Source organism: Eptesicus fuscus, chromosome 18, assembly GCF_027574615.1.
Source record: "Eptesicus fuscus isolate TK198812 chromosome 18, DD_ASM_mEF_20220401, whole genome shotgun sequence".
Lineage (NCBI taxonomy): Eukaryota > Metazoa > Chordata > Mammalia > Chiroptera > Vespertilionidae > Eptesicus > Eptesicus fuscus.
This window is the reverse complement of record NC_072490.1, coordinates 37456679-37478721: the sequence shown is the minus strand read 5'-3', so window position 1 is coordinate 37478721 and position 22043 is coordinate 37456679. Positions and strand designations below refer to the sequence as shown.

Here is a 22043-nt window from a genome sequence, read left to right as displayed (position 1 = left end):
ACAGTGAAATTGTTACCGAGACACATTCCTTGATGTGTATGGGACACAAGAGCCTTATGGAAGAGATGTTGAATACAGCCCACAATTGGGATATACTATACCACCCTATATGACAGACAGGCGAGCTCCTTAAAAAAGGCTGGACTATTAGGAGAGACAATAGGGCCAAGAAAAAATCACCATAAATGAAGGAGTTTGGTAGGATGGATGACTTAGTCACCTCAGGCTGCCATTAACAAAATACCATAGCTTAAATAAAATATTTTTATTATAGTTCATGAGAATAAAATTAGTTTATTGGGGGGGAATTACTTTCTTGGAATCTGAGCTTGGTGGTAGCCCATATGTGTGGTTGCAATAGCCTCTAAATTGTCAAATATAGTGGGAACTTTCCAGCATATATAGTATCTGGCATCTGATACGGTTGACAATTCCTTCCTTGAAATTCTGTCCCCCCTTAACACCCTTTCCCTCCAAATCCTTCTGGCCACTACTGGTATGTCATGGCTGAGCATGGTGCAGTGGGGAGGCAACAAGGAGAGAATATACAGAGATGTACCTATGGAACAGCAAGGAATTGCCGTAAGTGGTAGCAACTAGACCCTTGAGGGCTACCACGCCCTTCCCCAACCTGAAGAGCAGTGAGTGGCAGATCAGACTTGAGAGGGACTGTGCTGAACCCTGAATTTTGGTCACATGCCCTTAAGGAGCAGAAGAAATTCCAGAGTCTATCACTCACTTTCATTCTCATTTCCTGTGCCTGCTGCAGTGCTTGCTTGCAGAGTTGGAAGTAAGCTAAAATGAAAACAACCTTGAACTTGTCCAACCAGTCATTCTTGCCAGGCTTTGAACCTGGATTAGTATATTACAGGCTGGCCTAGCTCATTACTCCTCAATTTTCTCAGTAACCTTCTCTTCCTTGTCCTGCCCTGAACTGTTGTGGTTCGACAGGGGTCCCTGCTCAGTCTTTTTCTCACTGTTCACTCTCTACGCAATCTTAAAAACCACCCAATTTTAACAATTGCTCATATACTGATGATCTCTAATTCTATATCTGGTGACCACATCTGAACTTCAGACTCATGTACCATAGCTTAGTACATACCCCTCAAATGCCACATGTCCAAACTGAATTGCTTCTCTACCGACACAATCCAGTCCTCTTACTTTCTCTTTCTTGATCAACTGGACCTCCACTCATTTCACTGAACAAGCCAGAAAACGAAAATTCTGTCATCAGAGTTGGCTCTGAGTTTCTTTAAATGTATATTTAAAGGAACTGTAGAGATATAAATTAATCATGTTGGATCTTTTAAAAAATCAATTTTATTATTGACTTGATGGTATGGTATGTGTTTATAGTTCTCATAGGACTACTGAATATGTCTTCAATCATTTTTCCCTTCTCTATCCAAATTGCCAATCCTTGGTTCCTACTTGCATTGTGTTTTTGCCTGAACCACTTCAAAAACCTCTCATCCAATCTCCCTCATTCATATTCTTCTAACCACTGCTGCGAAAATGATCTTTTTGTTTCAAGTATATTTAAGTACCTTTTTTTTTAGTCCATAAGTAATACATGTCTATTGTAGACATTTGAGAAAAGCCCATCTATATATATAAAAGGCTAAGCGACCATCCAACTGTCCGACCGTCCAACTGGCTGGTAGGTATGATGCACACTGACCACCAGGGGGCAGATGCTCGATTCAGGAGCTGCCAAGCTGCAGTAACTTGGCAGCAGTGGTTCTCGGGTGATGCACCCTGGAACCAGAGAGGAGGGAGCCCGATACCTCGTGGGGTCACACAATTCCACCTTCAGTCATGGGTTATATTGTTGCTGGGGTACTGTCAGCCCCGAATCTGGTTTACTGCCAGATGCCAGGCTCATGGCTGGCAAGCGTAGCTGTGGCAGCCCAAGACTCTCCCACCTCCGCAGCAGCACTACCCAAGCGACTGTGGCGGCGGGCCCAGTGGGGCCAGGATGAGCAGGAGCAGCATGGCGCCTGGCCCAGGCTCAGGCTTCTCCCCAGCTGCCTGCCGCTTCGCATACTACTACATCCCTTGGGGGATGTCAGATTGCTGGTCTCAGCCCAATCCATGCAGGCCACACCTCAGGGGATGTCAGACTGACAGGGTTTGGGCCGAAACCAGCAGTCTGGCATCCCCTGAGAGGTCCTGGATTGCAAGAGGGCACAGGCCAGGCTGAGGGACCCTGCACTGGGCCTCTAGTTGAATCATAGAAAAGCAGCCCTAACTGGTTTGGTTCAGTGGATAGAGCGTCGGCCTATGGAATGAAGGGTCCCAGATTCAATTCCAGTCAAGAGCACGTGCCTGGCTTGCGGGCTTGGTCCCCAGTAGGGGACATGCAGGAGGCAGCTATGGGTCAGGAATAAAACCTTGAAGGGACTGCCTGCTCAATATGTGTGGTTAACAGACCCTGTGTTGGCTGCACAACCTTCTACAAAAGTAAAGATATTTGCCTTGCAAAAAAAATTTTTTAAAAGGCTATGTTGCCTGGCCAGTGTGGCTCTGTGGTTGAGCATCAAGCCATGAACCAGGAAGTCACCAGTTTGATTCCCAGTCAAGGCACATGCCCCAGTTGTGGGCTTGGTCCCCAGTAGGGGTGGTGTGCAGGAGGCAGCCAATCAATGATATCAATGATTCTCTCTCATCATTAGATGTTTCCATTTCTCTGTCTCTCTCCATATCTCCCTAAAAATCAATAAAAACATTAAAAAAAAAAAAGGCTGTGTTAAGAACAGCATCGACACTAATTTATACTCAGCCCAAGCTACCCAGCCTTTGGCCTGCAGATTCATGAAAGGCTAGCCAAAAAGAGAAGACAGATCTTCCTACATGAGTGAACATCCAAGGAAACTGAGAGATCTGGATAATTGTTTCTGGTGATAGGGCCAAAGCTCCTTATTTTCCCATCTAGCCCTGGGAAGTCAAAATTTTAAACTGAGGGGATTTACCTTGAAAAACTGGGACCCTTCATTCCATAGGCCGACGCTCTATCCAGCTTATGAGAGAATATGGGAATTTGATTTCTATCAGTCCAGCTTGCATTTCAACAGGAATTTCAAATGTTACCAGCCTGAGAAAGAACTGGTCCACTGTGTCATAGTACATTTCCATCCCCTTACAGAGAAAAAGGGGGAGAAAAAATTGGCTAAATCAGTTCGACTTGCTCTGCTCACATTTCTACTGCCAAGAACAGCATGGCTACTCACCAACAGGCACTAGAAACACCCACATGCTCCGAAACATGAACAGACAGGCATTTGGTTATAACTCAATAAGCCTGCTATTTTCCATAACCTAGGCCCTAAAATATTCAGGAGCGCCAGAATTGGATTCACCTCAATGACAGAATTTTATGTAAACACCTAAGTCAGCTACAAATCACAGTTAAATTTCATCCAGTTCCAAAATCTTTTCCTGCACATCCACTGAGGTAAGACAAAATAACATCTAAGAGGGTTCCTGGAAGGCCACAAGTAAGGGTAGGAGAGAAAATGCAATGACAAAAAGAAAAGAAGAATAAGGAGAAGGAGGAAGAGTAGGAGAGGGAGAGGAAAAAGAAAGGCACAATGACTGGAAAGGAAAGAGAGAAAGACTTAATGTAATAAAATACTTTAAAGATAAATATGAATGCCCTAGCTCAGTGGTCGGCAAACTGTGGCTCTGTTGACTAATGAGTTTGCCGGCCACTGCCCTAGCTGGTTTGATTCAGTGGATAGAGCTTTGGCCTGCAGACTGAAGGGTTCGATTCAAGTCAAGGGCACATGTGCAGGTTGGGGGCTAGATCCCCAGCGGGGGGCTTGTAGGAGGCAGCCGATCAATGATTCTCATCATTGATGTTTCTATCTCTCTCTTCCTCTCCCTTCCTCTCTGAAATCAATAAAAATATTTTTTAAAAGATAAATATGAATGATCTAATTTACTACAGTGTTGCACTGTCATAGATTATATTTATTGAGCACCATCTACTTTATGCCAGACATGTTCTAAGTGCTTTTGCATGCATTATTTAATTCATTCAACACACATTCATTGCATATCTTCTGTGTACCAGGCACTGTTCTAAGCAAAGAATGTTCCTTAGAGAACAGATGAAACATCTCTTCCTTCCAGGCGTTTACATTTCAGTAGGAAAGATCTTATTTAATCATCACAATAAGGAGAAGAGACAGAAAAGGCATGGTGAGAAGGGAAAGGATATATATATATATGGACAGAAAAAAAGAGGATTTAGGAAAGAGGACATAAAGGAAGTGAAAATTAAAGTGTCTTTCTCTGGGCTTTGGCATGCTAGAGTAAAAGGATAAGTCTCTGTTGAGGCCTCAAATCCTCCAATATAAAGGCTTTGGAAGGTCCCACCATAACCAAGTTACTGAAAAGTCTGAATTGTAAATGTTTGAAGAAATATGCTTCTATATTATTTCAAATGTACACTGAGTGGCCAGATTATTATGATCTCTGAATGCATAATAATCTGGCCACTCAGTGTGTGTGTGTGTGTGTGTGTGCGTGTGTGTGTGTGTGTGTGTGTTTAGAGGCCTGGTACATGAATTCGTGCATGGGTGGGGTCCGGCCAACCTGACCAGGGCGAGGGGATATGGGTGGTTGACGGGCCTGCCTGCTGGTCGAACTCCTGACCTAAAGGACAATTTGCATATTAGCCTTTTATTAGATAGGATATACACTCAGTGGCCAGATTATTATTCGTTCAGAGATCATAATAATCTGGTCACTCAGTGTATATGGCAATTTGAAATGTTAACAAAATCTTTTTGAGTTGATATCCAGCAATATTCTCTTTTAATAAAAAGACAAGACACATTTGTAACATCTGTTCATATAAGCCTCATTTCTCCCAGCCTATTCCAGTGAAAAGGGGGAAGCTATCAGTGACCTAAGAAAAGATCACCCATGTATTTAGCTGAATCCCTCACCAGCACCAATTATAATACCATTTATTGAGGGCTTTCTATTTGCTGCATAACAAGCTATCTCAAAACTTGGTATTTTAACAGTAATTATTTATTTTTTTGTTATTCTGTGGGTTCTGGTCTTGCTAGGCTCCCTCCTGCAGCTGCATTCAGATGATGAGCTCAGCTAGATCACTGGCTCCCTGCTGCCTTTCTCCATGTGGTCTCTTACGATGTAAGAGTCTAGGCTGGGCTTCTTTATACTGGCACTAGTGGTCCAAGAGAGAAAAAATGGAAGTTGCCAAGCCACTTAAGACCTAGGCTTGGAACTGGCCAACGACACATTTGCCATATTACTGAATTGTCAAAGGAAGCCATAAGCCCAGCCCAGGTTCTAGGGGAAAGAGAGTCCACCTCTTATACTTAAAAAGGATGAGAAAAAATGTTGGCAAGCAAATATACATTATCTATACATTAATGACACTATACATTATCTCAGTGAATCTTCAACAGTCTCCATTAGCAACTTAATAGTCTCCATTTTATCCTTGTTTTACAATTAAGGTCATTCCTAAAATGTTAAATAACCTCCTGCAAGTAGGACCAGATCTTAATCACATTAAAGTTCCAATTCACAACCATCCTCAATATGAGGGTCCGTAGAGTTAGAGTGGTTGAACCTCCTATTCCCTCTTCCTGAAGGAAACAGGAAAGTACTATAGTTAAGAGCTCAGAGCCTGGGGTCAAACCACCTTGTTACAATCTTGGCTCAAATCTTATTAGCTCTGTGACTTTGGGCTAGTTAGCTTCAAGTTCATCATCTGTAGAATAGGGCTCATAATATTTACCCCACAGGACTATTAAGAAATAATGCAGGTAAAGCACTGCCTGGATAGAGTATGTGCTCCATAAATGTTAATTATGTATCCTGATTCGTTTACCTTCAATCAAGCAGTACTGCAGTCCCAAGACCATGGTTTTTCAGGGCTGTTTCTAACCAATGATCCTGAGTCTATGTGACTTAATCATCATTGTCCCTGCTGGCCTTGCTTCTGGTTCTGCTTTGCTTCTGGACCCATGCTACTGCTGCACTGAGCACTACTGAGGGTCCTGCCTCACAGTGGTCTCTCTTTGCTCGTTTGTTGCCCTTCCTGCTTCCTTCTGGAGTTGCTACTTGTTGCTAGAGATCTGGTGGCTGTCCTTGTTCACCTACAACATTCTCCCTTTGTCAGTGCTCTGTTAATTCTTCTGATTACACAAAGGGAGAGCAGCTCTCAGAGACTAATCCCATGAACACCTTGTTTGGTCTATTTACAAAAGGTTCACTAACATCCCTTTCTAACATGGGAGGAGGGAATGGGAGTTTCCCGGTTCCAGGACATTGTCTAGATGTTTCCTGTACTAACTCAATTCATTTTTGCTTGTCTGTGCTTTGGAAGAACTACAGTGTTTCAGAATGAGTAACCACTAGGTGGCAGGGATGTTTCACTCCTCAGCTCACTTCCTTCTCCCCTCCTGGCAATCTCAGTTACACTCAAGGTAACAGTTCCTTTCAAAATGAGTAAGTTGCTTTTAAATCAACTATCCACATGAAGTTCAAGGTGGACAATAAATTTCATGTACATCCTCTTGAAAATTCGTTGTGATGTCACTAATTCCATGGGAGAGCTCTCACAGGAGTTACATTACTAAAGCAGTTTTATAACCTTTGGCTTGAAAGGGCATGGGAAAAGTAAATAAACCTCAGCTTGTTTAGGGCAAGGCCAAAGCTGATTGTTCTCCCTTCTAGTTGTTAACTCCCAATAGGCCAAAGGTTGATTGAGTTAAGAGTTCATGGACTCTTAGGCTATCATTTCTTTACTAGGATTGTAGACACATCTCTCATTTCCCAATGAGGTCCCAAAAGGTTTTCTTGGAACAGATGGAATTTGAGTAGCTTTTTGAGGGAGAAGCAGATGTAGGGGCATCCCTTGTTTCAATTACATCCTCACAGAAATCCAACCTGCCAAGTGGAATGCTCTTTTAACAAAATAGATTGGGAGGTACGAAGAAGGGAGGAAAGATAAAAGAATGGCCAGGAGTGCTGATAAAACCCTCATCTTAAAGTGTGGGAGGGTCAAGAGATGCTGTCCAGAGTGATAAAACTAGAAAATGTTTAATATATTTTATTTTTTTGAGAGGAATAAATTATACTGGGTTATAACTTCAATGGGAGAAGGGAAAGAGAAATAGGACAATGGGGATGTTATAGGGCCTAGGCTAAATCTCAAGTAACATAGACTGTAAATAATCCTTAAAATTAAAAGAGCAAGAAATAGCACTACAAGCATGTTATTTAGAGACGGGGAGGAAATCCCCACGTGAACAAAAGGCAGAAATGGTTAATAATCCTTACCTCTATAGAAGAGCACAGGAAGAGGGAGGGCTAAGGAATGGCTGTACTGTTGGACTTTCTAACCATGACTTTGCCCGGTTTGGCTCAGTGGATAGAGCGTCGGCCTGCGGACTCAAGGGTCCCAGGTTCGATTCCGGTCAAGGGCACATACCTTGGTTGTGGGCACATCCCCAGTGGCGGGTGTGCAGGAGGCAGCTGATCGATGTTTCTCTCTCATCAATGTTTCTAACTCTCTCTCCCTCTCCCTTCCTCTCTGTAAAAAATCAATAAAATATATTTAAAAAAAGAATAGGCAAGGAGCCCTGGCTGGTTTGGCTCAGTGGATAGAGTGTCGGCCTGTGGACTGAAGGGTCTCAGGTTTGATTCTGGTCAAGGACACATGCCCAGGTTGTGGGTTCGGTCCCCAGTGGGGGCCATGCAGGAGGCAGCCGATTGATGATTCTTTCTCATCATTGATGTTTCGATCTCTCTCTCCTTCCTTCCTCTCTGAAATCTATAAAAATATATTAAAAAAAAAAAAAAGAATAGGCAAGAATAAAAAAGGATGAGGGTAAAATAGATTACCTGGGTTCATGGGAACAACTACCACTGACTAGTTCCTCATTTGTGTCACTATAGCTGACAGGAATTATCAAATTCAATTCTTTGCTTGTTTATATAACACTACTGCCAATTAAAAACAAATTAGGGCCTGCCCGGGTGTCTCAGTGATTGAGCATCGACTTGTGGACCAGGAGGTTGAGGTTCAATTATCAGTCAGGGCATATGCCTGGGTTGTGGGCTTGATCCCCAGTGTGGGGCGTGCAGGGGGCAGCTGATCAATGATTCTCTCTCCTCATTGATGTTTCTATCTCTCTCTCCCTCTCTGAAATCAATAAAAAAATATTTTTAAAAATTAATGTTGACACTATTACAGATGTCACTCATTTCCCCACCTCTTCCTTGACCAACCTCCACCCAGCCCCAGCCCCACTCCCTCTGGCCATCACCACACTGTTGTCTGTATTCCTGGGCTATCCATATATGCTCTTTGGCTAATCTTTTCACCTTTCACTCAGGTCCCTCCTACTACTCTCCTCCCCCTGACCACTGTCAATCTGTTCCACGTATCCACACCTCTGGTTCTATTTTGTTCGTCAGTTTATTTTGTTCATTAGATTCCATACATAAGTGAGATCATATGGTATTCATCTTTCTCTGTCTGGCTTATTTTGCTTAGCATAATAATCCCCAGATCCATCCATGCTTCCCTTTTACAGCTACATAGTATTCCACTATGTCAATATACCACTACTTTTTTATCCGGTCATCTACTGATGAGCACTTGGGCTGTTTCCAGAGTTAATCAATAAATTCTGCTAAATAACAGATCTAATGTGATACTACTGGTAGATAATGTGTCTTTAGAACAATGTTTCCCCAAGTGTGAGACTTGTTTATGAAGATGATTTTAAGTAGTACAAAGGTGTGCAATAAATAACACTGAATCAGCCCGGCCAGTGTGGCTCAGTGGTTGAACATTGGCCTATGAACCAGGAGGTCGCAGTTTGATTCCCAGTCACATGCTGGGTTTCGGTCTCAATCCCCAGTAGGGAGGATGCAGGAGGCAGCCAATCCATGTCTCTCACTCATTGATGTTTCTATCTCTCTATCCTTTTCCCTTCCTCTTTCTCTAAAAATCAATAAAAAAACATATTGAAATAACACTAAATCAGGTGAAGAGAATCTTGAAGATTCTCGTTTTAATCCCTCTTATTTTGTCAAGAAGGTCTTATTTAGTGCACCGGGGTTCCAACATCCCCCGAGGGGCCCTGTATTGTGAAAGGGTGCAGGCCAGGCCGAGGGATTCCTGCACCGGGCCTCTAGTATGCATATAAGATCTTTAGTTACTCTCTTCCTGCCTCTCCCCTCCCCTCTTCCCTCTGAGATTCATCAATTTCCATGTTTCCATGCCTGAGTGTCTACCCCCTTGTGGTCAGTGCATGTCATAGCTACTGGCCAGTTGGCTGGTCGCTTAGGCTTTTACATAAATAGATAACATTCCATTGCATGGATAGATCACATTTGCTTATGGATATTTAAGTTGTTTCCACTTTGGGGCTATAAAAATACTGTTAGACACATTCCTGTACAAGTATTTGCTTGAACATCTATTTTCAATTCTCTTGAGTATACACACCTGAGTAGAAATGCTGGTTCATATGGCAATCCACGCTTAACTTTTTGAGAAAGGCTAATCTGTTTCCCAAAGTGGCTTTACAATTTTTAAAAGCATTCCCACCAGCAATGCATAAATGTTCCATCACTCCACATCCTCACTAGAACTAACTTGGAAATGCACGTTTTTCAAGAAATTTAGCTACTCAAACAGGTACTTCATTGTGGTTTTCATTTGCATTTTCCTAATGGCTAGTGATGCTGACTATCTTTTCATGTGATTATTGGCCATCTGTGTACTAGTATATTCTTTGGAGACATATTTAAGCATTCATTCATTTTTAAATTGTGTTATCTTTCTGTTGTTGAGTTTTAAGGGTTCCTTCTAAAATAGCTTGTTAAAAATACATTTTAAAAAGTATATTAAATAATAGCACAATTGGGCAAAGATAGTAAAGGCGATATAGTAGTACCCCAATTTCTGCAGAGGATATGTCCCAAGACCCCAGTATTTGCCTGAAACCACAGACAGCACCAAATCCTACATATACTATGTATTTTCCTATGCATATATACCTTGATAAAGTTTAATTTTTTCATTAGGCATAGTAAGAGATTAGCAATAAGCAATAGTAAAATATAACAATATACCCTGGCTGGTATGCATTTTGCATCCTCCCAAGCACCAAAAGGTCATCAGTTCCATTCCAGGTCAGGGCACATACCCAGTCAGGGCACATACCAGGGTTTCAGGCTCGCTCCCCAGTAGGGGAGGGTGCAAGAGGCAAAAGATCAATGTATCTTTCTCATAAATGTTCCTCTCTCTCCCTCTCTCTCTAAAATCAATAAAAACATATATATATGTTTTTATATATATATATGTATATATATATATATATATATATGGCAATATACTGTAACAAAAATTATGTGAATGTGGTCTCTCTCAAAATGTCTCATGATTGTATGTAGTGTGTGGCTATCTTGGACAAAGGAATGCTTCATATCCTGGGCAAGTCGGGGCAGGATAGCACAAGTTGCTACTCAGAAAAGGGTGCAACTTAAAACTTATTATTCCCGGAATTTTCAATATAATGTTGTCAGACCAGCGTCGGCCAAGGATAACTAAAACAGTGGAAAACAAAACCACGAGTAAGTGTGCGGGTGTAGGAGGAGGGGCGGGCGGAGGAAGACTACTGTATATAACTCAGGGACTTATTTGAGCAACACTAACTCAGATATTAACAGCAAGAATTCTGGTCACATCATCCAAATTCAAATCCCAGCTCTGCCTGGAAAGTGCTGTGCCTGACATTTTAGTCACGATGTTTAACCTCCTTTAAAGACGAAGTTTCTCCTGCTTTAAAACGGGAACGGCCACATCGGGTAGTTGTCGGAACAAATGACGCCTGTGAGCACTTACTCAGTGCTTGGGACGGATAAGCACTCTATAAATGCTAGCCATTACATGACGCGACGCGGCCCGCAGTTCCACAGGTTCAGCGTGCGGACCATGCTGTCCCCAAATGCAAGAATGGAACACTCCATATTAGCCGCCACCGAGCACAGACCTTTATGCGCATGTCCCTCTTTCCACAACCTTGCGCCGGCGCCCGCCCCAGCTCGGAGCCGCTTTGACAGCGCCGCCTGACTTCCGTTTCCGGGGTTGTCGAGCGTCGGCTTCCGGCTGCGTGACCTGAGCACGTTGAGTCGGCGGCGTGCGGGAGCCGGAAGGGTCTGCGCTGCGAGCCGGTAAACGGGCGGCGGGTGGGAGTGGCTGGGTGGGGAATCGCTAACCCTTGGGAGGGCGGGGCGACCTTGGTCTTGATACTTGGGGCAATGCCGGGCCGGACTTCAGCCTGGTGTCATTGTGGAGCCCTTCTCCCTGTCTCTTCTTGTCCTTTACCGCCTCTCGCGATTCCTGTAACGAGGGCCCTGCGGGTGGGCGTCCGGAGACGCGGTTTCCATTCCAGCCTGAGCCACTGGTTGGCCCTCTGACCTTGGACAGGATATGTCCTTTTACGGACTTGGATCTCATTTATTTATTTAATCAATCAGCTTTTTAATTTTTTTTAAATAGATTTCAGAGAGAAAGGGAGAGGGAGGGAGAGATAGAAACATCCATGACAGAGAATCATTGATCAGCTGCCTCCTGCACGATGGATCGTGGATCGAGCGGCAACCCGGACAAATGTCGTGACCTCCTGGTTCATTGGTTGGCGCTCAACCAGGCCGTGCTAGCCTCCTGTAGAAGCTGGAGCTCTTATTCACAGTGATTGTGAGCTCATTAAGGGCAGGAATTGACTTTTATTAGTATTAGATACTGTCGCTTGACCGTGTACGGAACAAGGACAGTTTAGGTACTCGGTGCCTACTTCTAGGTTGCAAAACCTTAAAAAATCTGGTGAGAGCTATTGATCTCCACTTCCCACCTCTCTAACCCCAGCCCCACCCATGCTCAGGTACCGGGAATTTGGTTTACTATTTCAGATATTTCACAGATCTCTCTTGATGCCCAGTCATGGATTCCGGAGCCTGGTCAGTAATAGGCATTAAAATATTTGTAATCAATAAAGTTAATCATTTTTAAACGCATGAATCACTATCTTCTTCACAGGAGGAAGATAGATATCCTATTAGCAAGTTTTAATTATGGGCCTGGAAGTATGCTATTCTCACTTACGTCTCCCAACTTAGAGGGAAGGTATTCTTTAATTCCCATTTTGCAGGTGAGGAAATTGAGGCATAGGAAAATAAACGTGTTTTATGTCATTCAACCTATGAATGGTGAGGGCAAGAAGTCAAATCTATGTCTGAGATTTCCAGTTCCCATGTTCTTAATTGCTGTCTAAAAAAGGACAAGATGCAGAATGTATTTGAATGTGCTCTAGTGCCTCTGTTTTTGGAGTGTTAACTATTGTAGTTATGAGGTGGCTATTATCAACATAGATGATCCCAAACCAAACATTGTGTGCTGTGAAAATTCTTTTATTTGTCTTTCTTCTTTTTTTTTCCATAGTATCTATATTGCTTATTTAATAACGTATTTTACATCTATGCCCATGTTATTCGTTCCTTTTATCTTCAGTGAATACTGATTCAGGTGAATATGGCTGTATCAGTTGTGTTGCCTTGTTCTTCTAGCCCTCCAAAGCAGATGTTTTTACTTATAGTTGATATATGAGGTGGTAATGTTTGGAGATTATTTTTTTTTCTTTTCTGTACTGCTTTTGAAGAATCTTGGAAGCACTGCCAACATGTCTGATGTTCAAGAAGCCACTAACCAACTTTTGCATGTGAACCTTCATGAGAAGCAGAGGGGTATACACGTGACAGAAAGTGTCCCCAGAAGTGATTCCGAGCATCTTCGAGTCACTATTGGAGCCACTGTACCTACTGGTTTTGAGCAAGCAGCTGCAGATGAAGTGAGAGAGAAATTGAGGTCACCATGCAAAATCAGCAAAGATCGGGGCAAGATATATTTTGACATTTCAGTGGAAAGTTTGGCTCAGGTTTGAATGAAGCAATATTTAAAATAGTTTTCTAAATAGATAATGTTATGGGTATTGCCTATTGTATTTTGTATTGGGTACTGATTTATAAGTTTGACTGGTAGGTTTGTTATATTTTTAGAAGTGATCCTAATATTTCCTGAGGATGAATTCACCAGAAGAATTTCACGTACCTGAAGGAATTCTGGATATCTGCTACACATCTTTGAATTTATTTACTTTAGCATCTAGCTGAAGTTTAGATTTTGGGGGTGAAGCATAAAAGGAGATTTTTTTTTAATCTATTAAAAAAATACTTGCTCAAAAGTAATTAGGAATCACTGCAGGTGAGAAGTGAAGGTCAGAAACTGCCATCCCATTAGAATAAAACAGCTAAGCTATATCTCATTACCACTTAAGCAACATGAGGACAGGGATTGTCTTTTTTTTTTTTTTTTAAAGTCTTCCCAAGCTCTTAGTGTCTAGCATATAGTAGAAACCCCACACCCCCAAATGTGTGGGATGAATTGGTAAGCAGGTATTTTCCATCCAGTATTTTAACTAATAACCTCAATAGCTTTGTGAAGATAGGCATTATTATCCTCATTAGTCATTAGGCTTAATAATAAGTAATCTGCCCAGGGTTGCTCAGCTAGTAATCATAGAACTGGAGCTCAAGCCCTATGCTCTTAACCCCAATATACAGTGTACCCCAGAGAGCTATGAGAAATATGATAAAGCTCCTCTTGACTGTCTTTGTATTTCCCTTATTCCCCAAACCTGTATTGCTCGAATAACACACTAAGCTTCTATTCTTTCTTCTGTCCTCCTTCCTTTTCTTTAGAGGAATAGAAAATGTTAGATAACCAAAAAGATGGGAGACTGGGGAAATGGAAAAAAATTTAAATACAAATTATAGGCACAGTAGACCCTCACTCCAAATCCATGGAGAGACATTCCAAAATCCCCAGAATCCTATATATACTATGTTTTTTCCTACATATACATACTTATGACAAAGTTTAATTTATGAATTAGGTGATTTCATGGATATAAGACTGATTTTTGCCATATAAGCAACCTCAGCATACAGTTTTTCCTTTCCTTATTCAGTCAAGAACTTTCACCTTTTCACTTAAAGGAAACACTTTACTGCTTCTCTTGGGCATATTCAAATTGCTAGCATCACCACTCTTGTACTTCTGGGCCATTCTTAAGTAAAATAATGGATACTTGAACACAAGCACTATACCATGACATGGCTACTAAGTGACTAATGGGTGGTTAGCATATATACTCTGGATACACTGGACAAAGGGATGATTCATGTCTTAGATGGGACAGCATGAGATTTCATCAAGCTACTCAGAACAGTGTACAATTTAAAACAAGAATTCTTTATTTCTAGAATTTTCCATGTAATATTTTCAGACAGTGGTTGACCACAGATGAGAAGGGATTGCTGTATTAGGTGCTTTAAAGTCTTTGTACATCATTTTTATATTTAAATGTCAATAGTTTGTGTGATTCAAAAGCTTTCTCAGAAATTTGTTTCTGACATTTTTTTCCTCACCAGGTTCATCGTCTGAGATCAGTTGATAATTTATTTGTGGTTGTTCAGGAGCTTAAAGATTTCCAGTTCAAAGAAACAAAGGTGAGCTATCCCAACCAAACATGGTAGCTGATATTCAGCCATCATCCCCCAAAAGATTATTTCTAATTTTCATATTCTATTCTTTAGCATTACTGCTGATTTTATCATATAGAATACTGGGAAAGTTTTTACAAGAAAATCCAGAGATTTGTTGACAGTCCATCCCAAAAGTTGTTTCTAAAACTTTTATTGATTTGAGAAAGAATCATTGGTTGATTCTTGTATATGCCCTGACTGGGGATCAAACCCTCAACCTTGACGTATTGGGATGGCATTCTAACCAACTGACTGTTTGGCCAGGGCCCAAAAATTGTTTCTAAAAATCAGTATTGGAGGAGGTGGAGAATGGGCAAAATGAGTGGAGGGGGTCAAAAAGGTACAAACTGCTAGGAATAAAATAAGTAATTGGGATGCAATTTAAAACATGGCAACTATAGTTAATACTACTACATAGCATATTTGCAAGTTGCTAAGAGTAGATCTTAAAAGTTCTCATCACAGCCGAGACCAGTTTGGCTCAGTGGATAGAGCGTCGGCCTGCGGACTCAAGGGTCCGAGGTTCGATTCCGGTCAAGGGCATGTACCTTGGTTGCGGGCACATCCCCAGTAGGGGGTGTGCAAGAGGCAGCTGATGGATGTTTCTCTCTCATTGATGTTTCTAACTCTCTATCCCTCTATCTTCCTCTCTGTAAAAAAATCAATAAAATATATTTTAAAAAAAAAGTTCTCATCACAGGAAAAAATATTTTGTAACTGTGTATGGTAGCAGATGTTAACTAGACTCACTATGATGATCATTTCTCAATATATACAGATATTGTACACCCGAAACTAAAATGTATGTGTCAATTATACCTTATTTTTTTAAAAGATGAAAGAATAAGAAAATATAAAAATCAATATTGAAGACATCAAAATTTATAAGAAATAAATTGTTTGACTTTCTTTTTTTTTGTTTGATTTTGTTACAAAAGATATATACCTTAGATTAGCTTTGCTGATATATATGGTTTCAAATAGAATTGCTTCCCGCCTGTGAACCAAGGAGCAAGTGACAGTTTGTATCATCTACAAATAACACGTTCCCTCACCATTGGGCTTTTGCCTGGCTTTTTTCTCTAAGTTTAGTTTTTGAAATAAAGCCAAAGTACTATCCAAATAATCCTTCAGTTGTTAGGACAACAGCTTTGTCTCCAACTTGTATTTAGCATCTGATTCGTAAATATTGAGAGGCTGCCTAAGCTGAAGGTTGAAAATAGACCTCAGAAAGGCTTTAGTATTTTTCCATATTGCTTTTTGGTCAGGTTTCCAGAATCAAAGGCTTGAAAACTTTTTTCCATTAGTTTTATTGCCTATATGAGAAATAACCTGTTTTTAAAAACTATGATATGGTGCTTAATTCTCTAATTTTTATTTATTGGCAACAGGTTGATTTCTAAAATATCATTCAAAAACCAATCAGCCCTGGCTGGGTGGCTCAGTTAATTTGAGCGTCATCCCATACACCAAAGATTGCAGGTTTGATTCCCGGTCAGGGCGGGAGGCAACTGATACAATGTTTCTCTCACATTGATGTTTCTCTTTCTTTCTCTCTCTCTTTCCCTTCCTCTCTCTCTAAAAATCAATTTAAAAAAATATCCTGCCGAAACCGGTTTGGCTCAGTGGATAGGGCGCCTGCGGACTGAAAGGTCCCAGGTTCCATTCCGGTCAAGGGCATGTACATTGGTTGCGGGCACATCCCCGGTAGGAGGTATGCAGGAGGCAGCTGGTCGATGTTTCTCTCTCATCGATGTTTCTAGCTCTCTATCCCTCTCTCTTCCTCTCTGTAAAAAAATCAATAAAATATATTAAAAAATATATATATATATCCTGGGGTGAGAATTAAAAAAAAAAATACACACACAAAAAACCCCAAAGTGGTATGAACCCACAGCCTAGAAAAAATTCAAACCTAAAATAATTCAGATTGAAAATAGATAAAAGTTGTAATAATAAAAAATGTAACTTTCAACACTAGTATTATATCAATATCACTTTAGACTTCTGATAGTCATTGCCAACTGAATCGTTATCTGTGAAACAAGTAAACGATAGGCAGGCTACTAAACATTTTTGCCGCTAAGTATTTCAAAATGTTAATAGCCACAAATAAATGTTAGCAGGAATTTAAAAAACTAGAAGTTTAAAAAAAAATTTTAATTCTTCTAACTTGGTGGGCCCTATTAAGACAGTGGAACCTCGTTTCTCAAACTTAATTCCAGAAGGCTGTTCAAGAAACAATTTGTTTGAAAATGGAATCATTTTTTCCTATTAGAAATAATGTAAATTGAATTAATCCATTCCAGACCCCAAAATGATTCTCTGCTTCAACCTTTCTTATATTCAGTACATGCCTAATGTACTGTTTAATCTATAAATAAACACTTCTTAAATTTATCGAACCACCTCCTTCCTACTAGCCTTAAAGGAATTTTTCACATACTGCTGCCTCCAAAATGCTATCACTGGCTAACTGCTTTTCCTTTATCTAATCAACAACAGTTTTTCTACCTATTCAATTGCCTGAGATTGCTGTTTTGTGAGCACTTTCACACCCTTAGCAACATTAGCACTCTTGATGGCCTCTACGTTTTAAAATTTTGCTAATCGCCAGAAACAAAAGGATTGCCTGGAAGACTTTTGTCATGCTGAGGTATCCACATGAAAGGGTTGTTAGGTCGAAAACTGAAGTTTTGGTCAACAGTAAAATCATTTTTTTCTGAGAACAACTTAGTCGAGAACTAAATTGTTAGAGATGAGAAATGCTCGAGAAACGAGGTTTGACTGTATTCTCTCAATTCCTGTTTTTTTCCATCTTAGAGTTTGTATTATTTTGGTGTTTTTGATCTCTAATTGGTGGTAAATCTGATATTATGTAATGATTCTATGTGAGCCAGCTTTTCTGGGTTGCTTTGTAAGTTAAGTACCAAAGAGGTTGCTAGTGAAGATCAGCAAGTATTAAAGTAGATTTTCAGATCTGTGCATGGGTAACTTCTGTTGTTTGTGACCATGAAAAATTGTTAAACCCTTCATTTTGTGGACTTTAGTTGCAACATGTGCCAGTAAAACATTGCTTTTAAACATTTGCTTCTAGCTTTTATTCTGTTGACCATCAATTTTATTCTTTGTAGCATTATACTTTACCTTGTCTTATGAAAAGCCTGTTAGTTTAAGCATTTTAATGGGTATTTTTAAGTATTCAGATGATGTCATGAATTTAGACTTTTTTTTAAAGGCTAGCATCTGTGAGTTATTTCTCTTTGAACTCTACAAGCTCCTGTTTCTTCTTCTGGTGGCTCATCCCTCTTTCTGCTTGTCTATCTCTGCCTTGAGCTCTTCTTTTTTTCAAAGGTACTCGTATAGCCTCGTTACATTTTTTGATGCTATGTCAATATGTTTGATTATAGCTTTCAGCTGCTCTTTGGCATTGTCTTTCTGGTAGTTGTTTTTTGTTTTAATCTATTTGTTTTTCTGTTCCTTTCCTCCTTTTTTCTTTTTATGTTCCTGTAAACCTTGTGCTGATAGCATTGATAATTGCTCATCTTTGAATGAGGGAGTTCCTCTTGGACCTGCTATTTAGAGGAGGTTCTCCTGGGAGAAGCCAGAAACTGTTAACACCAGGTCAGCAAGAAATCCCTCTGGTTTACTATGAAGTTTCTTCTGACAAAGGGCTGTGGATGAATGAGTTCTCTTCTTTTTTAAAAAAAATAGCTTTACTGAGATATGCTTTTTTTTAAATATATTTATATTTCAGAGAGGAAGGGAGAGGGAGTGAGAGATAGGAACATCAGTGATGAGAGAGAATAATTGATTGGCTGTCTCCTGCACACTGCCTGCTAGAGACTGAGCCCATAACCCAGGCATATGCTCTGACCTGGAATTGAACTGTGACCTCCTGGTTCATAGGTCGATGCCCAACCACTGAGCCACATTGGCCTGGCGAGATATAATTTCCACACCATTAAATTAGTTCTTTTAACTATTACTTCTTCCTAGCCTAAAGAGATCAGCAGCTTCAGGTTTATTTACTACATAGAGTACTGTTCCCAATTCTGCCTTAACAATGGACTGCTTTCAGCGAATAGAACTTGTCTTTGAGGTTCCTTGTTCAGTCTCCATTTCTTTCCCCTGCTTCTTCTTGGTACAGAGTCCAGTGCACATACTTCTTCCCTGCTGTTCCCAAGAAGAGTTTATTTGCTACTACTATGCAGACTGGTCTACCCTTTATCTGAGATCTATAGGCATTCTTCCTCTATGTCTTACTGTACCTGTTTGACCTTCACTGCACTTGGGAATTCTTATGTTAGAATTTCCATGTTGTGGTTCAAGGTTATGGATATCATGCAGATTCTATTAAGATAGATTTGGTATTACTGTTGTTTTTTCTTTTACAATGGTTTCTGAAGAAAGAAAGGGACTGTACCAGTATTATTCCACCATGTTAAACCTAGATGCCCTTTATAGGAAAATTATTTGTAAATGGAATTAGATCTGCCAAACCTGAAATTTACCATTATTTTATCAGGTTTCAAGTAGTATCAAAGCTTTCACTCCCTTCCATTTCAAGTTTTAGTTCCATCAGCCAGCATTGATTTCGTTCTGCTTTGATCTTCTATGACAAGTACTGTCCACCAGCACTCTGCAGTAGAGCTTTGTAATGGAAATGTTCTGTGTCTATGCTGTCCAACATGATAGCCACTGGCCACCAGTGTGTGAAATGTGGCTAATGTGACTGAATTTTAAATTTTAAATCATTTAAGTATTGGCTACATATGACTGATGGCTGCTGAATTAGACAGCTCTGTACCACCCATTTTAACATTTAATCACATGTTATCCAACAGCTATTTATTGAATACCTTTTGTATATCGAGCACTTTTCTATGTGTGTGGCTTATAGCAATGGTCAAGACAGGTAAAGTCCTTCCCACCCTGCACTTATTTCTGGGAGGAACTTTGGTAGTGAATGTTAGAAATGCTTTCAACAATGTGGCAGGAATGAGACAAATACTGAAACTGGATTGGCAAGGCAAATTTACTCCTGCAGAAGGGTCCTGCTGCCAGCTGGAAATCTTGGGCAAAGCACACCAAATGGGAAATCCCTTCAGGGTTTTATTTCCTGATTCGGGTTTGCCCTGCCTTTCACTCTGAGTTCTGACTTGATTGGTCAGGGCTCAGAGCTTGGGTTTCCATTATTGTGCGATTGGCTAATTCAGAGGAAGGGGAGGGGTAAGATGGAGCCTAAGATGGTGGACCCCTGAGAATCTGAAGGTCATATCAAAATGGCGGGACCTAAGATGGCAGCGAGCTCCTTTCTTTGACACAAAAGATCCCTGGTTCACTCTCACAGTGAACAATATATAAACCTAGTAACTTTAGATAATCCTAAGCTCTGTAAAGAAAATAAAATGAAAGAGAAGACTTGAGAGGACTAATGTTAGTAGAGCAGGTCTCTCAGAGGAAATGCTATTAAATAATGAGAAGAAAGCCAGCAGTTCAGAGACCATGTGAACCAAATAACTTCCAAGCAGAGGAAGTAAGGGAGAGAATGATCCTGAAGTGATGTATGAGAAGTAGGCAGGAGTGAGATTATGTTGGGCTTCTTGAAGAATTTCGATTTTTTTATGTGCATTGGGAAGCTATTGACAGACTCTAAGCTAGGGAGAGGCACAATCAGATTTACTCTTTCAAAAGATGAGTTTAGATACTATTTAGAAATTGCATAGATAAATTTTTAACTGCTCAAAATTTTTTTCTTTTAAAAAATAGTTAATAATGGTCCTGGCTGGTTTGTCTTGGTGGTTGGAGCATCAGTCCTCACATGGAAGGGTCTCAAGTTCAATTCCCGGTCAAGGGCATGTACTTGGGTTATAGGTTTGATCCCCCGCCCTGGTCGGGAGCAAGTGTGGGAGGCATCCAATGGATGTGTCTCTCTCACATCAATGTTTCTCTAGCCCTCCCTCCCTCCCTCCTTCTTTCCCTCCCACTCTAAAAATCAATGGATTTGATTTGGTGAGGATGAACAAAAATTTAGTAGGTATACACAGCACAAAATTCAAAAGGTAATTAGTGAGAGAGAGGTAGGTTGCCCTCTTTTTCTTTCATCCACCCACTTCCCCTCTCTGGAGGTAACCACTGTTAATAGTTTCTTATTGCTTATATTTTAATCTTGAAGCTCAACTTACGATCTATTAGTCTGTCTTGTATTCTTCTTTAGTGATTTAATTTGTATATGTCTTAATTTTCAATGAGATTTTTATTTCCTCAATTACAACCATTATTTTATTGACTCTTGTTTTGCACCCCTACCACCCTTAACATAATGATTAATGTCATCTGCAGGCAGAGTAGGAGTTTATTTGTCTAATTAAAGTGGTGAAAAATTAATGGATTTTATCCTCTGTCCCTTCTAGGAAAAAGTCCTAAAGGATTTTGAAGAATTGGCTGGGAAGCTTCCATGGTCAGACCCTTTAAAAGTATGGAAAATTAACACCAGTTTCAAGAAGAAAAAAATAAAGCGCAAAAAGTTAAATCAGAATTTAAGTAAAGAGAAGATTGATAATGGACGAGACAAAAGAGAGGAGAGAGATGTCAAAAAAGAGTTGTCTAATAATTCCTTAGATTCACATATTTTAGACTACTATGAAAAGCCAGCCATCAAAGAAGAGATATCAACATTAGTAGGTGATGTTTTGGCATCTTGCAAAAATGAGACTGATGAGAGCTTAAAAGAAGACACTGATCCCGAAGTGCTCAAGTTTAGAGTCACATGCAACAGGGCAGGAGAGAAACATTGCTTTTCCTCAAATGAGGCTGCAAGAGATTTTGGGGGTGCTGTTCAAGATTATTTTAAGTGGAAGGCTGACATGACCAACTTTGATGTGGAGGTAGGTACAGGCTCTGATTATGATGATTCAAGAATGCCATTATAGATTTGTAGAATTTTCAGACTAACTTAATCTATGCATGATTAAACAGGCCACAGAACTAATAGTGTGTAGCTAATAAGAGAATGGGCTATGGAGACTGATCTAGATCCAAATTTAGATTTTGTACTGTGTAACTGGACAAAATATTCTCTCTCAGCCTGTTTTCAAATAGAGCCAGTAGTAGTATATACCTCTAAGTGTGTCCTGAAGGTTAAATTAGATAATATATTTAAGTGTTTGGTGTAATTCCTGGTATATACTATGAGGTCAATAGATGAGAACTATTAAGACTTGAGTGTTCTAATTTCTAATCTAGTACTTTGTACAACATTACATGGACTTTCAGATTATAAAATTCAACTAGAGTATCTTTGTTTTAGAGAAAAAAATTTTTTAATATATTTTTTCTTTATTGATTCTAGAGAGAGGAAGGGAGAGAAA

The 22043-nt window shown here is 40.2% G+C and overlaps 1 protein-coding gene across 4 annotated transcripts in view; it reads left to right on the top strand.

The window, feature by feature from the left end:
* Positions 1-11152: 11152 nt before the first annotated feature.
* The window catches only part of THUMPD3 (THUMP domain containing 3), a 23971-nt gene continuing 13080 nt past the window's right edge, over positions 11153-22043 (top strand). For 2 of the 4 annotated variants that reach the window (XM_054729704.1, XM_054729701.1), the window contains exons 1-4: positions 11302-12027; positions 12726-13001; positions 14557-14634; positions 21087-21560. In XM_054729704.1, the coding sequence (XP_054585679.1) occupies positions 11944-12027; positions 12726-13001; positions 14557-14634; positions 21087-21560 (912 nt within the window). In that variant the 5' untranslated portion in view covers positions 11302-11943. Of the gene's footprint in view, positions 11242-11301; positions 12028-12725; positions 13002-14556; positions 14635-21086; positions 21561-22043 lie in introns of those variants that run through there. The other 2 variants (XM_054729702.1, XM_054729703.1) reach the window with 2 other exon arrangements.